A 19,108-nucleotide genomic window follows, 5' to 3' on the forward strand; every position below is an offset into this window, starting at 1 on the left:
TGAGGAATTCTATAACTGGGATATCTTTTCTCTGGAACATAACATATTAGTAATAATTCAAATTCAGATCCATAGAAAGCATGAATATTTCAGAACTACTGTATATCAGGACCAAGAAAAGAAAATAGTTCTACAAATAAGCCATTAAACAAATAAATTCAAAAATACAGTTTGTAGCTCTGCTGCTACTTGAATGCCTAGTTCTCTAGTTCTCAAATACAACAAATCAGAAAATGGAAAAGAAGATCCACTGAGTTGCATACAGTATATATATATATATATATATATATATATATATATATATATTCCATAATATATTCAATCAAAATATTAGTCTAATATTCCTGGAAAATTAGTACAATATTCCATACCACTAGGAACTCTACACCCAGATTATTAGAAAAACTCGTTTCTAAGTAATCTTGATATTCAGGTGCTATGAGTCCCAACATATCAATAATATAATCTGGAGCTCCATCTGCCAGTGTAAGTCAAGTCTATACGTATATATTATCAAGACTACATAATAGATGATCTCAAGTTATCAGATATCCACTACAGTAATGTATGTTATTGCAGTAATATTCAAATTTGATTAGTTGGCATATTCCAGCCTGACAACTGATATTAGTACTGATTTGATTTCATAATTTTGTGACATATTGTCATTTGTTATTATGAGAACTCCTTATCTATCTTTTTTGTCCATTTTGTATATCTATGAATCAGGGCCGAAACTAGGATTTTTGTCACCAGGGGCAAGACAGTAATTTGGAGCTCCGCCTGATGATGGCCTTTTCTGACATGAATTAAATATTCATCCATCTATAAATATATCTAAAAATGTGTATATATAGATATATATATATATATATATATATATATATATATATATATTTATATAGAGAACGCCAGGTCCCCTGTCCAAACAAGTTTGTATGTAAAAATAGATCTATTGATATCTCTAGGATAGAGGTGACAGGGACTAAACGAAGTGGACACGAACAGGATAGAGATGACAGGACCAGGGTATATGTGACAATGCCAGGACAGCATTGACAGAACCAGGACAGCTGACAGGGAAAGTATAAAGGTGACAGAGACAGGAAAAAGGGACAGGGCCAGAACAAAAGTGACAGGGACCTGGATAGAGGGTCCAGGATAGAGGTGACAGGGCCAAGATAGAACAGACGGGACAGCATAGAGGGGTAACAGGGACAGGAAAGAGGGGATAGAGCCAGGGCAGAGGTGACAGTGACAGGACAGAAGTTACAAGGCAGGAAATAGGGGACAGGACAGAGGTGACAGAACAAAGAGGGCAGGGTAGGACAGAGGTGAGAGGTTCAGGACAGGGGAGACAGCAACAGAACCAAGATAGGACAGTGCCAGGACTGAACCCCCAACCTTATTGGGCTCACTTGACACCTTCCCTTAGTGAGCACACTTAAAAATCATCTCCTGTTTACTGGGCAAATATAGCAACCCCTCACTTAGTGGTCACACTTAGCACCCCTCACTTCCCTTGCTAGGCAAATTTAGCTCCTGGGTACACATAGCAACCCATCTCTCAATGGCCACATTAAGCACCCCCCTCCCCTTCCATTGGTACACTTAGCCCCCCACCCTCTCCTCCATACAGGGCACTTAGAACCCCCCTCCCTCTTCCTGGACAAACTTAGGACCCCTCCACCTTTGCCAGGAGACTTACCTCCATTATTCTTTCTTTCCCGGCATACTGAGAGCCACCGGGTGCAGCTGGCCGCATCTACTCTGGAGTCCCGCTGCCTGGCTGCCACCAGCTATCCACTCAGCACCTCTGCAGTCACTGGCACTCCGACTTCCCCCGATATGTGCTTAATGTCAAGACCCTTCCAGCTAGGCTTCCAACGGGGGAGGAGTGTCACTGTTCAAGTGCAGCGCAGCGGAGGAGCGGGAAGCAAAGGATAGGGGAGGAAGGAAGGGAGGGGGAAGTTAAAACAGCAGGGGACTGTGCGAAGAACCTCTCAGGGAGGCTCAGCCGCACTTCTCTGCAGCAGGCTGCCGCTGCATGTAATACAGCTTGACAGGCGCAGCAGTAGTCTGCAGCATCAATGGACTCGGCAGCAGCTACAGGGAGATCGCCTCTCCAGTCTGGCATCTCCCTGTTGTGCAGGTTTGCTTTGGCCCTGCAGGGATGTGTATAGCAGGTTTGGTGGCCACGGGGGTGACCGCTCATGCCGCCCGCCCATAATTTTTGCACCGGACATCGGCACCTCAATAATCCGGCACACGGTGCACGCACACCTCCAGCCCCCCCCCCCATAGTTGCTAGATTTCCAGATTATAAATATATAAAGTGGCCTTCTCAAATATGGGTTATTAAGTGTATGTTTTTCATATATGCCCCTATAGCAGTGGTTCCCAAACTGGGTCACTCAAGCCACTTGTGGTTATCCAGGTCTAAATTAAATTATATATGGTCCATGTGATAGGCTAAACTAGAGCTGTTGGCTGTCAATCATAAAATATGTGGACAAACAGAAGAGCCACTCTATCCACCACCACATAACTGAATCTAAGGATGACATTTAAGCACAATTTATTTAATTTAAACATTTTCAATAAATTTCTCAATAGGAAACTTTTGGCTAGGGGCACCACGAAGAAAAACATACTAATATTCTAGTGCGCCGGGATTCAAGAAAGTTTGAGAACCACTATAGGAAATATAATGCCCTGGAATTCAGCATCACTATTATAGGCACAGCATTTGAAATCTTTAACATAAACACTGTCTAAATGGTCTGTCACACAAATGTACAAATAATCTATTATGAATGATAGATCAATGAAACCGGGACTAATATCAACATATATTAGCAGCTACAGTAGTTTACTTACAGTGGGTTCACAGGTACTCAAAACTTTGGGAGTAATCATGACCATATTTTTATATTATTTTCCTAAGTCCTGATAAAACATATTCATGACATTCATGTTAAAATTTTAGTTAGTTTAGCACACCCATTGTGCCTGTTCCATATATGAAATTATTTCTCTGCATGAGGGTTCAGCATTGCAAATCCATTGTCTACTGTACTTATTTTTTGGACCCCTCCTCACAATAAATGACCCTATTTATGGAGTTTGTATTAGTAAATGCTTTGGTTATCTGTACTTAACTGTTGTACATTTTCCGTTTGAAATAGTGATTAATGATTCAGACTAGCAAGTAAACCTTATGTTAGAAGATCAGCTAATTTGCACACCTACTACTGGATTATATAATGTATTTAAAATACTTTTCAATACTCAATTAATGTGTCAAGAATAACTAAACAATAGAACTGTCCAGCAATATTTACCGAGGAATTTTGCCTGTAGTTTTCTTGTATTATTGTCACCACATAGATATGTTCAGTAGAAGCTTCTGTGACAATACTGTCTTAGTGGGGGAAGGGCAACCTGCACTTATGTCACAATACAGACTTAAGGCCTCATTTATCAATGAGTTTTATCATTCACAACGAGTGCTAAAACTTGTTGCGTATGATAATGGTGCTCCAGCCAATCAGCTCCCAACTGTCAGCTTTTTGAAAAATGATAGTTGGGAGCTGATTGGCTGGAGCACCATTTATCATACGCAAAATGTTTTATCACTCGTTGTGAATGATAAAACTCATTGATAAATGAGTCCCAAAATTGGGGAAGGGTAGCCTGCAGTTATAAGCAATAGATTGGTGCTGCGCTTATATTGTGAAAACAAAAGTATTGGTGTGGCAGAAATGATGTAATCAAGACACAAGTCTTGTATTTTGTCCGCTTTTCTTGTTAGTAAGGAAATTTATTGAATATCCACAAACTCATCATCGGGGTGCTGCAGCTGGTTTTACATTATCATATTTTATTTTTATCATTCACTATTAATTATGACTTTTTATGGTCACTCATTAATGCTTGGCAGTAAGCTGTGTGACCGTGTATCATTTATGAGAGAAGTCCAGGAATGCCATCATTTTGCTTCTATGTTTACATTATGTGGATTGAGCACCGCTGCAGTTATATGAATGGAGAGGGGAGTGCCGGTATGTGAACTCTGTCTCTGTCTCTCTCTCTCTCTCTCTCTCTCTCTCTCTCTCTCTCTCTCTCTCTCTCTCTCTCTCTCTCTCTCTCTATATATATATATATATATATATATATATATATATATACTATATCTATATCATACCTCACCACAATGTTCGTTACTTTCATGTACTCTCACAGCTTGCTCTGGTGCCTTTCAAAAGTGTAAAGTAGTGAACTAGAAGCTGACGCACTCAGAGTCTCACAATGTAGAAATAATGCAGACACAGTCTTATGTGTGGTCGACTTTTCAGAGATCTCTCTCTTTTATCAAGACATATCAGAAATTAATAAGAACATGAAATAGAAATACCTGTGCATCCACCTACGTGCTCAATCCATTCCCGCCACAACTCCCACTGGAGACCTGATGACATCACTGGCACGACCCCATGCCCATGGAGTGGTCATCTCCAGGAGATGTGATCCCGGTTGTGTGTACCATCACCATAGTGACAAGGACAATTAATGCTGCAGAGGAAATGGTTAACAAAATATGAAGCAGAGCAACATTGCAGAATCCATAAAGCGATATGGTAAGCGCAGAGGAGGGCATGTATAATATATGCAAAGAACTAGAAGCCAAGTACTTTATAATCCTGATGGGCAATATACTCTGCTATAGTGGCAACACCTCAAGAGGTCATAGTGAGTCAGGTACATGTATCACAGGGCCCTAACTAAAACAGTCTACCGTAGGTTGTCAGGAGCTTATAAATGTATGTACCGAAAATTAAAATGTACAACTAATAAAAGGACAAACAGGGTGCGCTGTGCTATATGGGCAATGTGTGGTGTGGATAGAAGAATGTCAAAATATGCAGGACATTAGCCCTCATTTCCAGCATCAGTATCATAAAGGGTAAGCCTGGCGCATATCCTGCTATACTATGCAGGGGCAGATCTCTATCAGAACAGAATAAGTACTATATAAGGTAAGTATCAACAAAGACATCTATGTCATAGGAAACATATGAAACATAACAATTCATTGAGGCCCAGATGTTGGAAGGGGAGCCAGAGAAGGGCTTGTAGGAGAGGGGAGGCAGATGTAGAGCGTTTAGAGAGGAAGATAAGCCAAGCAGCAGCATTGAGGACAGACTGGAGAGGAGAGAGATGGAAGTTGGGGAGGCCAGATAGGAGGCGGTTACAGTAGTCCAATCTGGAGATAACCAGTGAGTGTATGAGGGTTTTAGTGGCATCCTGGGTGAGAAAGGGTCTAATTTTGGAAATATTTTTAAGATGGAAACGACAGGACTGTGAGAGATTCTGGATATGTGGTTTGAAGGAGATGGCGGCATCCAGGATAACTCCAAGACAGCGTACTTTGGGGCTAGCGCAGTTAGTTGTTCTATCAATTGATAAAGAAATGGTGGAAAGTGCGGTTATGTTGGAGGGTGGGAAAATGATCAGCTCAGTCTTAGACATATTAAGTTTAAGAAATTGCTGGGACTTCCAGGAAGAGATAGTAGAGAGAAAGTTGGAGATACGAGTGAGGAGAGAGGGGGAGAGGTCAGGGGAGGAAAGGTAGATCTGAGTATCTGAGCATAAAGATGATAATGGAGGTCAAAAGAGCTGATGAGTTCACCTAGAGAGGACATATAGAGTGAGCATAGGAGAGGTCCAAGAACAGAACCTTGGGGAACACCTACTGCAAAAAGGCTGTGGGGGAGAAGAGGAGTCATGAGAGGAGACAGAAGGATCAGTCAGAGAGGTAGGAGGATAGCCAGGAGAGGTCAGTGTCACGTAGACCAAGGGAGTAAAGGATTTGCAGCAGGAGAGGGTGGTCCACAGTGTCAAAAGCAGCAGAGAGGTCAAAGAGAATGAGCAGAGAGTAGTGGCCCTTGGATTTGGCAGTAAGGAGGTCATTACTGACTTTTGTGAGGGCAGTTTCAGTGGAGTAGAAAGAACGGAAGCCAGACTTAACAGGGTCGAGGAGGGATTTTGAGGAAAGAAAGGTGGTATGGCGGTTGTAAACAACACGCTCAAGTAGCTTGGAGGCAAAAGGGAGGAGAGAGATGGGACGGTAGTTGGAGAGAGTGTTAGGATCAAGGGTAGGTTTTTTAAGAATGGGGGAGACAAGGGCTTGCTTGAATGCTGAAAGGACAGTGCCAGATGAAAGGGAGAGATTGAGGAGGTGGGCTAGATAGGAACAGGCACAAGTAGAGAGTTAGTGGAGGAGACGTGAAGGGATAGGGTCAAGGGAGAAGGTGGAAGGGGGCAGGACCGGATGAGGGCCATGACTTCCTCTCCAAATACAGGGGAGAAGGATGTCAGAGTCGGTAAAATGAGGACTGGCAAGTTACCAGAGCAAGCTACAAGAGAGTACATGCATATATACACGAGGGGCAGTGCATAGATCTCTACAACTTTTTTTTTTCAAAGTGCACAATTTAGTAGATTACATAAAATGTATGTTGGTCTGACAGGCATTTTATCTGAACGCATATGTCCAGCATAAGCCGATTGTTGCAACAAAGAAAATAATGCAGAACACAACTGAGGAGGTCTTTTCCTCTACTTGCATGCTGGGGAGTATACCCATTAAAAATACTGTACAATGCATCTGATATCAGTCTGAAGTAATCAGATGTCTGATATAATATCTACAGATATTTTATTCATAACTGGACGCTTTGCTTCCTGGTAAGGGGTTAAAGGTCTGCGGGGGGTTACTGGATATTAGTGATGCACTATATGTGTGCGGTACATTTATAGGAATTATGTGGTATGCATGCTTTATCAGGTTTCAAAAATCAGTGTTTTTGACCAGCACCATTGTAAGAAAAAATGTTGGGGGACGCTTTTAAATCCCTCTATAACCGAAACCATATAATATAAAAAGATGGGGGTGCCCTAGATTTAAAGAGGGGAATTCCCTCTTTTAAACAGCGTGCCCATATAAAAGCTAAACCCTGGCACTTCAAAATAATAATGTAGTCCAGATCTCCCCCAATAGGGCTATAAAAATAATCAAACAATAACTGAAAAAGTACACAAAAATAAACATTTTCACAGATGGGGAGGAACTAAAGTCCAAATCTCCCCTCATTTTGTGTCAAATAAAAAAGGGGGGCCCCTAAGTTAATGTGGTAATTTGTCTATTTTAAAATATTGTAGGCCTTATTATTATTATTCATACAAATAGTAAGACATTTTTAAATACATAATTTTCAAGTGCAGATTTGTAGGTATAAAACTACATTTAGAAGCCTGCTGATTGTTTAGAAAGGTGGATTAATGTTGAAAAAAGAAACACATTTCTTTCTGGTGTTCATAATAAAGAAAAAAAATCATGTTTGATTAAGTTCACTTTATTGGAATTTAAATATATATTGAGGCTAAATGTATGAAGAAACATTTACTAATGGTACTAATGGTATGGCGGCATGCCTATACTCTGTGTGTGACTGCGGCTGCATCTGCATGCAAAGTGCTCCATTACAGAGTCACAGCCGCTGACACTGTAACGTAGCATTTCGCATGCAATATAACCGAAGTCACACACAAAATATAAAGGCATGCCGCACAAGCAGCTTTTCCGTGTGTGACTCCAGCTGTATCTGCATGCAAAATGCTACATTACAGAGTCACAGCCGATGACACTGTAACGTAGCATTTCACATGCAGATATAACTGTAATCGCACACACAATATAGGCATGCCGCATATCATTTTAATCAGCAGAAGAGGCATGTGCATCATAATCGCATCACTACCAAGTTGCATGGTGCTCACGCGTTATGTGTAACATGACTTGTAGACGATAGGAGTATAATTTGTGTGGGTCAGGGCCGTTACTAGGGTGGTGCGGCCGGTGCCACCGCAAAGAGAGCAGGATGTCCTGGGACAGAACCGGCCGTCACCACAATCTCTTTTTGCCGGGTGCCTTCATGTCACTAGCAGAGCGCCCGGCTTGTTCCATGCAGTCCGGAGCTCCGCCTCCCAGACAGATCACTGTGCCAATGACAGCAGTGGTGCATAGGCCAATAGCGGTGGAGGTCGAAGTGTGATGCTTTCAGCGAAACAGAGGAGGACACTAGCGGCTTCAGCAGCTCAGGTACTGTCTCTGCATGCCCGTATGCCCTCTCCCCTTGCAAACATCAGCACCTTCAGCATCACCCCCCAATCACACACCGAACAGCAGCACCTTCAGTATCACCATACATCCCAGCGCCCCCCCCCTCCGATCCCCACCTGAAAAACAGCACCTTCACTGTCTTCATGCCCGCAATCCACCTCACGATCACCCCCCCCTAAACAGCAGCACCTTCAGTATCTTCCTGCCCCATCCCCCCCCCTTCTACCCACAGCTCTGTCTGGTGCATCTTTGTTGACATCCAGCTCCTGGAAGATCTGCAGCCGCGCTTATGCACGGCCCGCTGCACATGTCCGTGGCTAGAGTTGCCACCAGGGAGGAGTGGGACGGGAAGATGTGGGTGGGGGGGGGGGGGGGCGCGAGAGTCATCCTGGCATGAAAAGCTGCTGAGGAGCAGCGACAGGCTATAGATAGACGGAAGCGGCATCTGATGGTCTGACACTGAGCCCTCCACTAGTATAAGGTTATGGTAGCTTCTCAGGTGCCGGGAAGAGGTGGCATGTATTGGGCGGCTGTGATGGTACACTTCGGGTACATATTTATAGCCTTAAGTGGGGTGTATATATTGTGGGCAATGGAGGAGGTGCCCCTTCAGTGCTGGCGCCCAGCAGCAGGCACCTCCATTGTGTCCCATAGTTCTGCCCCCTCCCCCTGGGCAGCAGGCAGCAGCACCATCAATATGTCCATGTGGTGTTATTCTCATTTATACATTTTCCAATTATACACTGTCCTCGCTGCACTATATAATTCTGTCCTGGTTGTAGTGTTAATATCTTTTATTTATAGGACACCATTGTGTGGCATAATGCGTATAAGGGCAGTACTAATTTGTGGCATAATGTGTAAGGGGTATTACTGTGTGACATAATGTGTATAAGGGCACTACTAATGTGTGGCTTTATGTATATAAGAGGTACCACTACAATGTGATGGTATGGGTATTAGGGGCATTACTACTGTGTGGCATAACGTGAATAGGGGGCTCTACTTCTACTGTGCGGTGTAATGTGAATAAGGTTGCACTGCTGTTTAGTGTCATTGGAATTGGTACTATTGTGTGACCATGCCCCCACACGCTGTCTCTGTTTAAAGTATGGTGGGGCGCCAATGCTCTTTCTGGCACAGGGGACCAAAATGTCTAGTTACGGCTCTGGTGTGGGTACTGCATAAAAAAACCATAAACAGTGATATTGATGTTGGAGTATTGAAAAGTGGCGTCAGCACAGGAATGAAAACACTCTAACCAGCGAAAGGGTTAATGCTACTACATTTATAATTAAACTTCATTGAATATAAATATATTTATAAACATGTTACTGTATATTTTTTTTATTGTTGATCTATATTTTAATTTGTTAGTTTACATTGTTTACATATATCCTATTAATACATATTTTGGGTTTTGATTTTATATCTTTGGAAGCGGTGGATGGGGAGGTTAGTTTTGACCACAGTAAATGCCCTCCTGTATAACAGAGGGAGGAGGTGTGCCATTTCTGATGAGAGTGGATGGGGTAGGGAGAGGCAGTGTGCGCAGTGTAGGGGGATGTTCTGATCCTCTGCAGGGAAGACAGATGTGAGGATCTCGCTGGTTGGGCCTAAGAATTGCTGAGCTCAGCGTCTGCAGGAGCGGGATATTAATAGAGAGACGCAGAAACAGGGAAGGGTGGGGGAATGATGCTGGGACAAACCAAATGGTTGCAGAGAGAAAAGGAAGACCCAGAGACACTGCGAGATTGCACATACAGAATCACCTGCTGGCAGTTCAATATTGAAAATGACAATGATATGAATGTGTATAAACCGTGAAACTGTATTGAAAAGTGTAGACGTGAAAACAGTAACAGGAGGATGGCAAAGGGAATCATGATCCTGGAATAGAGGAGAGATCAGAGGAACTGGGTTACTGCTGCTGGAAATAGGCAGTGTGGACACACACACACAGGACTGGTTGATAACTTGTCACATCATAATAATAATGGAGTGTGCGGACAGTGAAAGAGACGTGGTGACCTGGGAACATAAGCTGGGAAATGTGCGGAAAGAAACAGCACAGTGCCAGGTTTATTGCTGTATTTTGCATGTCCTGACAGCTTATTCATATAGGGAGCACTGCTATGTTCAGTTAAAAGCATAGAATGAGTAAATAAACTATTCTTTGAAGGCCAGTGTATGTTACACGGCTTTGTAACTGTGACAATTTGGCCATTATTTTTGCATCATTATGGAATAAATATGTTGCTATTTTTATTTTTTACATTTACAAAAATAATGAAAAAATTTTGATTTTTCCTAAAACTACTGTACTTTTACACAAAGTTTATTTGTATTGAAAATGTTTTATTGAAACCTTGTACAAAGTACGCAGAGATACCTGTGTATAGGGTTAGTTAATATGTTGGCTTTGTAAAAGATTTGACAATTCTGGGAGATAGAATCAAAGGCAAAGGCACTTGTCCACCGGTAAGGACTGCACCGCCGCGAGCATGAGACACAATTGGAGAGGAACCCAGGACCAGGCCCCAGAGCAGGAATGCAGCCAACAAAGACCAGGGACCTCCATGACACCAACCACCAGACCCCACAGAGGGAGATGGGTATAGCCGAAGTCCAGGGCACCAGTAAGCTGCACTACACCGAGTAAGCATGAGCAAACAGGATAATATAGCTGGGGAGCTCACACAAACACGTGCTATACCTTGCTCATTTCGGCCACGGTACTTTGTGAAAGCACATGAATGCAAAGCATCTGTATATACACTGTGGACCTAATTCAGAGCCGCTCGCAAGAGGCTCGATGGTTCCCTACTGCGCACGCGCCGCGTCCGGCATGCGCGAGCCCCACCGAGCGACTGAAATTCAGTCACTGTGGGGCTCACTACAAGACAGGGCGGCTGTGGATGGTGAGTGACAGCTCGTCTCGTTTTGTAAGCGGGTGGGGGGGTGGCTGCAGAAACACAGGCGTTCCCTGAGGAACGCCTGGTGTTTGTGGGAGGACCTACTGACATCACTAGTGATGTCCGTAGTGGACTTCCTGCTATATTAGAGCAGGAAGTCCACTCGGGCTTGCGGCAGCTGAGACCCTACCACAGGGTCTTGTCGCAAGCCCGATGGTCACGATAATTGAGACGGTCTCCAGCCCGCTCGCACAAGCTGTGGGTGGAGACCCATAGCTTTGCGAGCGGCCTGGAGTAAAAAAAAAAAAAAAAAACGCCCACAGACCCTGCAAGCTGTCTGCGGCAGTGAGCGGGTCTGAATCAGGGACAGTCTTATGATAGAAGTTTATGGGGATAGGCCTAGAACAGAAATGTGGATGGGACTGCATGAATTCATATTTATGAAATGTTGCATGCAAATTATGTCAGTATCATGGAGAATAGTTGGCATTGGCATAATGTGGGAGCTATAATCAGAGCCGAATTACGACCTCATAGAATCATAGATTAGAAACTGGCTTGTATCTCTCTCTCTCTCTCTCTCTCTCTCTCTCTGTCTCATCTCTTTTAGCTGCTCTGTCCCCTGTTCTAGTCAGTTTAAGCATGGAGGTACAGCAAGTTGCAATGTGAGATGGTACTCGTGTGTGGCTTTGAACTGTATGGGAACTGTCCCTGGCTGTCATAGTGCTGGAAACTTGTGCTGTTGCTCTGTGCTGTTGAGAGTGCTAATAAAAATAACATGTATATATGTATTGTGATAGGATCACTGGTAAAGTGGTCTGTGACAGGGACATTTATCCCAGATTCCTGTCCTATGTGTTTAAAATCCCCAGGAGAAAGTCTGCAGTGTAGCAGGCTTGAGTTTCGGCTTTTTGAAAAGCCGGTTTGGGACCTGGGGGTTGTGGGTGAGAGGTGAGGGAGGGCTCCACCCACGGCCACTCCAGGTTTTGGTTCTCGCAGCCTGGTAACAGGCTTGATTGGGGTGGCCAATATAGGCCTAGTGTGTTGAGGGCTGATTGTCTCCCCTGGGAGAGCAGACAGGGAGTTTGCTCAGAGACACTTGGAAAACCTATCTGTGAGTACTGTGCTGTGCTTTGTTGCTGGCGAGGGCATTAGGCCCTGCCAGGTTCTGGTAGTGAGGGAACTACCTGTGAAGTTAGTGCCCCGACAGGGCTAGGATTTACGTTTATGTTTTCTTTGTGTTATTTCTGACATTGTACAACAAAGACTGGCGCCGACCAGCTTGTACTTGCATCCAGACTGGTGTGCTGTTTCCCTGCTGCTGTGTGTGTGTATAAGGAAGGAGCCCTCTACCCAGGAGAGGGACCCCCTAACCTAACTGTGTCACAGTATATATATATATATATATATATAAAAAAGACAACAGAAAGGAGTACAATGACGGCACTCACGGGTCCTTTAAGAGAAGAATCACTCTGACAAGCTGTGTCAATCGTTGTTCAATGTTTTGGTCACATAGACCTTTATCTTTCTGTTGTCTGCATGTGTGTGTATATATATATATATATATATATATATATACATTTTTTTGTGTATCTTTCACTAATTCTCTTATACCATATATGTTTTCAGATCTGAATGGTATCTTCAGGCGTCCTTGCCGTAATTTAGGTGATTCTCACCTATTGTTTTGCTTTCTCCTGTTGCTTTCTTGTGTTTTGCATTAAACCTATAAAAATATTAGGCAAATAAATAAAATACATATTTCACTCTGTATTTTCTGGTAGTATTTTATGCAGGTTTAATTAAATAATAGTAATCTCCGAGTATTTCTGTGTTTAGATTCCGAGCAGGACAGCAGCCCTCGGACAGTTATTGGCTCAGACATGGAGGACACTAAACCAATCAATTTGGGTAAGTGAACATTGGTGTGCATTCACTATGCTTATGTCCAGTCAGTCTCTGTATTGAGTGTATTCGCAGTCGTGTTTTTCTGATATTTTGTCTCTGCAGATATTACAGATTTCCAGGAGAGTTTTGTCACTTCTGGTGTTTTCAGTGTCACGGAATTAATCCAAGTGTCCAGAAGTGAGTAACATACGCTTATTAGAGTAATTCTAACATTTGAGGTAGTTATCTTATGTACATGTGACAATGAAAGAGTGTGACCCTTTGTAGTACTCTTACATGTGAAATTCATTTGTAAAATGTATTTTTCTCATGTGTTAGTTACAGCAATGTACATAAGTCAGTAATACTACATTAACACATGAAAAGGTAGCAGTGCTACAGTGTGTAAGTGTCAATAATAAACATATATATATATATATATATATATATATATATATATATATATAATAAACACTTTAATAAATATAAAATCAAGAAATAGTCAAATGTACCTGTGACACTAAAAAGATGAAATAATAAATGAGCAGTGAAAAATTGAGCATTGAGCCTCTTCCAACTGATTAAAGGTAAAGTATTGCCTGTTTCTGTATATGCTTCCGGGTGATGGATACCAAATATTAGCAGTCTCAGTTTGAGAAAACGTGATGTGTCCAATATATAGTTGCCAAGTCCTAGCACCAATAGAGGGATGGTCCTATTGGCATACAATTCCATATGCTGCACTTGGAGCCCTCAGAAGTCCATGGTGTGGAAGGGATGTTTGTGTCCAGGAGGATTTGCACAGGATATATCCAAATGGTGATCCAATGGTAACCGGAAAGCTGGTCCAGGCTTGTTATAGTGTCCAATACATAACACTTGTTGGATAGAGGCAGGCCTCTCACGCGTTTCGCTGTGTATATATTACAGCTTTTGGAGTGTCCAAGGGGTTCTGAATCAAGTCTTGACATTTTTAACTCAAAATATGGATTTTCCCTGATTGGTATTAATTTATGTAAATGTATTAATATTCACTTTTATCTATTAAAATATAAAGGATGCCAGTGTTAGCCTTCTCACCCACTCCCCTATTCCAGCAATATGCAGCCTCCTCCTCTCACCCTATGCCAGCCACCTCACCCATTCCTCTTATTTATGCCAGCCTCAGCCTCCTCTTTCACTCTCCTATTCCAGCAGCCTCCTCCTTTCCCCTCATGCCAGCCACCTCACCCACTCCCCTTATTTATGCCAGCCTCAGCCTCCTCTTTCACTCTCCTATTCCAGCAGCCTCCTCCTCTCCCTTCATGCCAGCCTCCCCCATGCGTGCCTCAGCCTCCTCACCCAGTCCCCTCATTCCTACAGCCTCTTCTCCCGTCATGCCAGCCTCCACACCCACTCCCCTATTCCAGTCTCAGCCTCCTCACCACTTCCCTTATTCCTTCAGCATCCTCGACACCCCTGATGTCAGCCTCCTCACACATTAACCCTCCCCTTATGCCAGTCTCAGCATACTCATTCACTCCCCTGTTCCAGCAGCATCCCCGCTCTCCCCTAATCTGTCAGTCAGCCTCCTCACCCACTCCCGGGCTCATGGCAGCCTTTGCCACCTCACCCACTCCCCACAGCAGCCAGGCTCCTCTCCCCAGACTCCGGTCTCCAAGTACTCTGCTCCCTCTGCTGGCTTCTCTCCCCACACTCCTTGCTTGGCTTCTCACCTCAATCTGGTCTCCGGTCAGGTGTTGGCACGTATTTCTCTCAGGCCTGTCAGGCACAGTGTCCTCCTGGTGATGTGGCTTTCTGGGTGTCTTTACCCGTGGCAGCTGCATGGTTGAGCGTCCAGACCGTGATGCTCATCATGGTGACCGCATCTACCTCCCACCCTCCTGTCTGTCCCGGTGGCTGCATGCCAGTTGCTGCTGCTGGGCTCCTCTACACTGCATAATGTTGTGCATGCAGAGAGCCAATCAAAGATCACCTGCTGTAGGCGGTGCTGGGCTATTCAATCATAGCCGATGTCGGCAATATATAGTAAAAAAAAATTATATTCTCTGCTAGGGCTGACGAGGATCTGCTTCTTCCCATCCTGGATTATCTGGTCGCCAGGTAGCAATATCTGGTCATTTGTCGGGCCCTGGTGTACTCAGCACACACCAACCGAGTACTTGCACTGAACCACTCTTGGGTGCGTCTGGATTCGCATGTTGTATATACTTAGTGCACCTCCATCCTAGTACTATCTCTGAGTCCACCTCCTGTACCAACGATGCTCCAGTATCCGCACTCCTTGCAGTCATCGCTCTCCCAGTCAGCTCAATCACCACCCTCCTCCAGTGCCAGCAGAGCGTCCTACTCCTCTGTGGATCTTTCCTCTGGTCTCCCATTGTACCACTTCAGGAAGCAATTCTATTTGTGCCTACTCTGTACCTGTAGGTATAGAAACCGTACCATAGCGGTATACCTTTCTCCATTTCCCACTTGCATCGGATACCTGACCAAAGGACCGTGACCTGCTTGCCTGGAGCAGCTGAAACCCATATTTCGATTGGAGGGGTCACTGGTGAACACCTCCCAGCAGGTTAGATTCCGCACCGTTGGTCAGGTCTCGTCAATGTCCTATACTTGTGGATGAGGAGAACGTATATCCAGGCCTCTCGCCTCCGATTTCTCCCTCAACCTTGGACCACAGCTTTCAGCCCCTCAGTAGGGGATTCCACGTAGTCAAGCATGACAGATTATTTCTCAATAACTACTTCACTTCTGACCCAGGTTAAATCAACGGACATAGGGGATATTATAGTTTCTGATCATGCCCCAATACAATTGTGCTTGTACTTACAAATTACTCATTCTCGGGACTGCTTTTGACGTTTCCTGGATTATCTAGCCCAATCAGAAGACTTTAAACGTTTTCTGTCCTATTAACTGGACTTACTTCTTGGATTGCAACATAGACCATTGGGATGATCCAATTCTTTTCTGGGAAGCGTCAAAGGCGGTGATGAGGGGGTCACATTATGGGTTATGTTGCGAAATTGAAAAGGAATAACGTTAGGAAATATCAGTCCTTGCAGGAAACTGCTTCACGTAGTTTCCATCATTATTTCAGTAGTCCCTCTGACTTAACTTTAGAACAATATTTACAAAACAAAAAGCTACTAGAGTCATTTTTAACCTCTTAGACGAGTCAGCGTCTAAATTATAGATGGGGCAATACGGCAGGCAAATTACTTTCTATGATGTCGAAGCTTTGGAAAAACGTTAATTTATTTCTACAATTAAGGATCTGACCTCTAGCAGAGCCCTCCTTAAGACTAATGAAATTCTATCACAATTTAATAAGTTCTACAATGACTATGCTGAAAAAAATGTCGATACGACTTTGCATGATAGATTATTGGAGGATGCAAGTCTTCATAAATTTACTCAGAAGGGTCTTTTGGCGGCAGATACAGTATAGCAGGCTGGGAATTGGAGTCAGTATTGAAAAGTTTACCACCTCATAAATCTCCTGGCCCTGATGGTTACTTTGGGCATATTTTAAACTACTCCAGAATGAAATTACTCAAACCTTACTTGAGTTATATGTTAAACTCTTTAATGATCACGCTTCTTATCCCTCAATTACTAATGCCTATACAACTCTGATTCCCAAACCGGGCAAGGATCCGACTTCTGTGGATGCGTATAAACCCATTTCTTTATCAAATACTGAATTTAAGATATTTTCAAAATGAATGGATAATAGGCTCTAATGTATACTCCCGGATCTGTTAACTCATCATCAGGTGGGTTTTGTTCAGGGTCGCCAATCGGTGAAGGTGATATGAACTGCCCTTGTGGCTGTGATCGCTGCCTCTCATTCCTTGAATCCTGATTGTATGTTGTTGAGTTTAGACACTCACAAGGCATTCAACACTGTAGCTTGGCCCCCATCTGTTTCAGGTTTGTGAGAAACGTGACTTTGACCCCTCGTTTATACGACTGGTTCGCTATTTTCATTCCTTTCCTACCACTTCTTTAATTATGAATGGCTCATATGGTTCTCCTGTAACCATGCATAGAGGTAAACGGCAAGGGTGTCCCCTTTTGCCCTTATTCTTTAATATAGCTATCGACCCACTCTTTAGGATCCTACAAACCTCGTCTCTCTTTCAGTAAATCCCGATAGGTAACACAGAAGTTCGGCTCATGGCATTTGCTGATGACGTTTTATTATACATATCTAATCCCAAGGATTCCCTATCCGCAGTGTTAAATATTCTGAGAGCTTTTGGGAACATCTCTGGTTTTGAAGTAAATATGTCTAAATCCGTGGGTTTATGTTTGACGCCAGGGGTGGTCCAACCATTATCGAATAGACACATTCCATTTTCTAGGGCTAAGTCTCAAATCACATATCTTGGTATACAATTGCCGAGATCACCATCTGCCCTCTAACGGGTAATATCACTAAAGCCGTTTCATCTGTCAATCAAGCATCTATATTGCGTTATTTGCGGGATTGGCTGCATAATAGTAATATATATACAGATTCGGTCATAGACAAAAATATTTGTCCGACGGCAACCTGATTAGTTTCCTACAGCAGCATGACGCAGAATTTAGTCAGGAGATTCGGGAAAACCCCCTAATGTGGTCCACCAAGAGATTGAGGCATATGTTGCGCCATCAGCACAATTTAAACGCGCATAAGTCCTTATTTCTACCTTTTCTAAAATGGACTTGTGTCCTATGCTTATCCCCGAATTCTAAATAAAATTAATGAAAACAGGAAACTCCGAAGTTGGATTTGCATAAAGTTACAAATTTTTCCTTAAAATAATTGTAAGACCCCCTAAAGTTGTAAAAACATCGGGGAACACTATGGATACCCCCGTTTTAGCCTTTAATTGAAAGTCGGGGATTTAAATAGCCGCAGCAGGTGCTTTTTTCCCGACATTGAAGAAGTGATGCAGAAGAGCACTTAGGTTATTTTTTTCGTTTTTTTTTAAGTGGTCCCATCAAATTTGGGGTACATGAAAATGGGTACTAGCATATTTTTAAGTCCCTAAAGTCAGTTTTTAAAAATTCTGCATTTCTGCACCTGCCGCTATAATTCTATTCTAGAAAACACCTGCCGCATAGTTGCAGAATGGCCCTGAACCTATTTCCCTATTGTTTAACAATTTTCCCATTTTTTTTTTTGCACCCCAATTTTTTAATACATTTTTTGGGGTGTCCCTATTTTTTTTTTCAACTTTTTTTGACACAGTTCTTTTTTAAATGTCAATCTCAGGGGTGCAGGCTATTTTTTTTAAGCCTGCACCCCTAAACCCCAATTCTGCACTTTTTTTCGACACCTATTCAATGTTGAAGTTATCCCCGTTTTTTATCAAAGACTTTTCAAAACTGCGATAAGTCTTTGAAATTGAATACGGTGTAAAACTAAAACCAGTGATATTAACGCAAAAAAGTTAAAAAGTGCGATATTAACGCAAAAAACGATATTGAATAGCCCTCTAAATCTTATTACACAGACGGTGTAATGGTTAGCATTACTGCCTCACAGCACTGAGGTCATGGGTTCAATTGCCACCACAGCCCTACCTGTGCGGAAATTGTATATTCTCCCTTTGCTTGCGTGGTTTTTCTCCGGGTACTCTGGTTTCCTCCCACACTCCAAAAATATACTGGTACTGTAGGTTAATCGGCTCCCAACAGAAATGTACCCTAGTGTGTATGTGTGTGCGCATGTGATAGGGAATATACATTGTAAGCTCCACTGGGACAGGGACAGATGTGAATGGCCAACTATTCTCTGTAAAGCACTGCTGAATATACTCATACTATCTCTCTTCTATGTCAATTATGGTTTATTATATAGCAGTCACATTGTATGGTTCACTGTCATTGATCATTATCCTTTTCACATTTTCACACATCTCCTCAACCACCATGATTATAACTTGGGACTTGTTCCAATTACATTTGTTTGGACTCCTTACAGGCACTGCAACCCTAGATCTCTATGAGTTAAGTACCTTAATAGGTGGAGGGCCACCATGTTATTAGCACACACAACGTCACACTAACAAATCACAATGATTGATTAAACTACTGAAAATCTTAGAGAATTGTC

General features: G+C 43.0%; 1 protein-coding gene across 3 annotated transcripts in view; it reads left to right on the forward strand.

Moving 5' to 3' along the window:
* Positions 1-19,108, forward strand: part of NFIC (nuclear factor I C) — a 185,891-nt gene that overhangs the window by 75,836 nt on the left and 90,947 nt on the right. For all 3 annotated transcript variants that reach the window (XR_015870072.1, XM_088450827.1, XM_088450826.1), the window contains exons 3-4: positions 12,943-13,014; positions 13,114-13,188. Coding sequence is in view for 2 of the 3 variants with exons in the window: in XM_088450827.1 (XP_088306953.1) it covers positions 12,943-13,014; positions 13,114-13,188 (147 nt within the window). In the remaining variant the exon portion in view is untranslated. The remainder of the gene's footprint in view (positions 1-12,942; positions 13,015-13,113; positions 13,189-19,108) is intronic.

Source organism: Taudactylus pleione, unplaced genomic scaffold (assembly GCF_031769625.1).
Source record: "Taudactylus pleione unplaced genomic scaffold, aTauple2 ptg000529l, whole genome shotgun sequence".
NCBI classification, from domain to species: Eukaryota; Metazoa; Chordata; class Amphibia; order Anura; family Myobatrachidae; genus Taudactylus; species Taudactylus pleione.